This window comes from Hippocampus comes, unplaced genomic scaffold (genome assembly GCF_001891065.2).
Source record: "Hippocampus comes isolate QL1 unplaced genomic scaffold, H_comes_QL1_v1.1 scaffold155, whole genome shotgun sequence".
In the NCBI taxonomy this organism is placed as follows: domain Eukaryota; kingdom Metazoa; phylum Chordata; class Actinopteri; order Syngnathiformes; family Syngnathidae; genus Hippocampus; species Hippocampus comes.
The window spans coordinates 2,597,805-2,600,486 of NW_017804967.1; the positions used below are offsets into that span (position 1 = coordinate 2,597,805).

The window sequence follows — 2,682 nt, forward strand, 5'->3', positions numbered from 1 at the left end:
GGGCTGGGGCGGCAGCGGGCTTGGACAAAATGGAAAAGCCCGGCTACCAGGTAGACACTCCTACATAGTTTCATCCCAAATAACGTCACGATTACATACATTTTTGGGGATTTTGTCTCCAGAACGGGCTTTGTGCCTCAGACAGCGGCCGATCTTCGTCAGGGAAGAGCTCCTCTTCCTGTCAGAGGCTGAGTCACATGAGTGACGCACCGGGACCATTACGGCCCTCCCCTTCCTCGGATGACATCATCCAGGACCTGGAGGACCGCTTGTGGGAGAAAGAGCAAGAGGTCGGTATATGCAAAGCTGGTAATACCGTATTGGCCCGAATATAAGACGGTGTTTTTTGCATTGAAATAAGACTGAAAAAGTGGGGTTCGTCTTATATTCGGGGTCTAGACACTATACCCATTCACGGCGCTAGATGGCGCCAGATATCATTGAAGCGAATGCTGAACTTGACTCCCCAGGCCAAAGTGAAGCCCTGTCACGAAGAATAAAAATAAAAACACATACTTGCCACTTTAGACTTTGCCTTTTTAATGTTTCACTGATTTTATGCTAAAAAAAAAAAAGTACGCTGTCATAGAATTGCCAAACCGACAAATCGAATGATGCCCAAAACTAAGAAATCTTCATCTAGAGTATCTTGCATGACAAAAATATCTTATAATATTTACAAATGCCTTACTTGACCACTAGGTGCAGCACATGCGCCGCAACCTGGACCAAAGTGAAGCCGCCATCATTCAGGTGTTTGAGGAGAAGCAGCGCGTGTGGGAGCGCCAGATGGACGAGCTGAGACAGAACTACGCCTCGCGCTTGCAGCAGGTGACCTCGCTGCATGGTCTGATTCCAACCGTTGTTCTTAAAAATGTCATTGCATGTTGTCTGAGTTCCGCTGCTTCAAGGCTACATGTGCAAATGATCGAACGTATTGACTTACAGTATGGAGGGGAGAAGTATGCACGTTTGGTGTGTGATGCAGTACATCCGAATTGCATCTGCGTGCTTGGAGAGATACCGTCGCTCGTTCCTACCGACTGCTGGGAGAGAGAGCGGGAACGGGTGGAGAGAGAGAGACTGGAGCGAGAGCGAGAAAGGGAACGGGAGAGGGCCCGGGAGAGGGAGAGGGAAAGGATCGAGAGGGAGAAGATCGAAAGGGAGAGGGAGCGAGAACGGGAACGTGAGAGGGAGAGGGAACGAGAGAGGCTGGAGGGGGAACGACTGGAACGGGAGAGAGAGATGCAGGCCGCCGGTCTGGATGTCTGCGGGAACGTCGTGGGCCGAGGAGCGAACGAGAGGAGCAGCGTTGGGGTGAACCAGCACCAGCATAGAGAGATGGTCGCGACCAGAACAGACGGTGAAAACAACCCAGCGGGACACAACCCACCCAAAATCATGGCGGTGTCAGGAAAACTGGAGCAGGTACTTCCGGATACCCTGTGGTCGGTCTCTCACTCTTGATTCAACTGAAGCTTCATCAATCCATTCACTAAAACTGGGCTTAAAAAATAAGAACCAAGAAAATTTGCTTCGACAATAAAGTCAAGTTAAAAACGTTCTTGAAAATATTTTCGACAGTATGCGCTTCCACTCGGCTAAAAAAATGCATTCTGATTAATATTGCGTTTGTGGAATATGAATAAAGCAGCAAAATCCACTCATTTTTATTCATCTCAGAGGGCGGCCATGTTGCCACTTGCTGTCGACTGAAAATGACATCACTGTGAGGGCCCAGCTTGCGAACGTAAAATATCGATACCCAGAAAATAGGTGAGCCTTGATGGTCGTTACCTGAGCCTCGGGCACTCTGATGTCATTTTCAGTTGAGAAGCAAGCGGCAACACGGCTGCACCCCTGACATGGATCAAAACTTTGCTCAATTGAAAAACCTCTTTGAGACTAGTGTATTTTTACTACATACACCCATTGAAATAGTGTTCAGTATTGCTTATTTTATGCTAAACCAATGCTTCAAAAAATAGCTGGTAAGAATCACGGCAGATAAAAACCAAGCATAATTTCCCTTTGTTTGTAGATATTGATCCATTGTTTGATTTTAATGTCTGTCGTTCAGGGTGACTGAGAAACTGGAACCTATACCCTGGCTAATTGTAAGAGGATGGATCCCGAATTGATCAGAATATATATACCTGTATATATATTGGCTGAATATATGTATTTCTGCGGTGGTTTTATAGTCACTGATGAATATATTAATTTCATCCTCCCACTATCTATTTCCCAGGCAATGCAGAGAGACTCCGGCCTTGTTCGTCCCTCTGCCTTCAAACCGGTGGTTCCGAAAAGTTTTCACTCCATGCAGAACCTTGTGGGCCAGGCAGGCGGGGCTGGGAGCGAGGGCAAAAGCGAGGCGAGGGGCGAAGGCTTCTGTGAGGGGAGAGGTGGCAGGAGAGGCAGGGATGGTGGAGGGGGAGAGTCAGGAGAAGTGCCGGAGGCCCTCCTCCTGGACCAGGAAAGCCCGGTGAGGGTCAGCAGAGGTGAGGGTGCGGGAAATCCGAATGAGGTGGTTCAGGGCGGAATGTCCGACTCAGGCAGGAACTCTCTGACAAGCCTGCCCACCTACACGGGTTCGGGTTCTGGTTGTGGACCTCCAGCCGTACTGGGACCGCTAAGTGCTTCCACAAGCCACATCAACAGGTTGGGCATGGCTGGTGC

The 2,682-nt window shown here is 49.1% G+C and overlaps 1 protein-coding gene across 3 annotated transcripts in view; it reads left to right on the forward strand.

Moving 5' to 3' along the window:
• The window catches only part of LOC109527148 (leucine zipper putative tumor suppressor 3-like), a 19,065-nt gene that overhangs the window by 4,792 nt on the left and 11,591 nt on the right, over positions 1–2,682 (forward strand). For all 3 annotated transcript variants that reach the window (XM_019888905.1, XM_019888890.1, XM_019888896.1), the window contains 2 exons: positions 1,246–1,428; positions 2,252–2,664. In XM_019888905.1, coding sequence (XP_019744464.1) covers positions 1,246–1,428; positions 2,252–2,664 — 596 coding nt within the window. The remainder of the gene's footprint in view (positions 1–1,245; positions 1,429–2,251; positions 2,665–2,682) is intronic.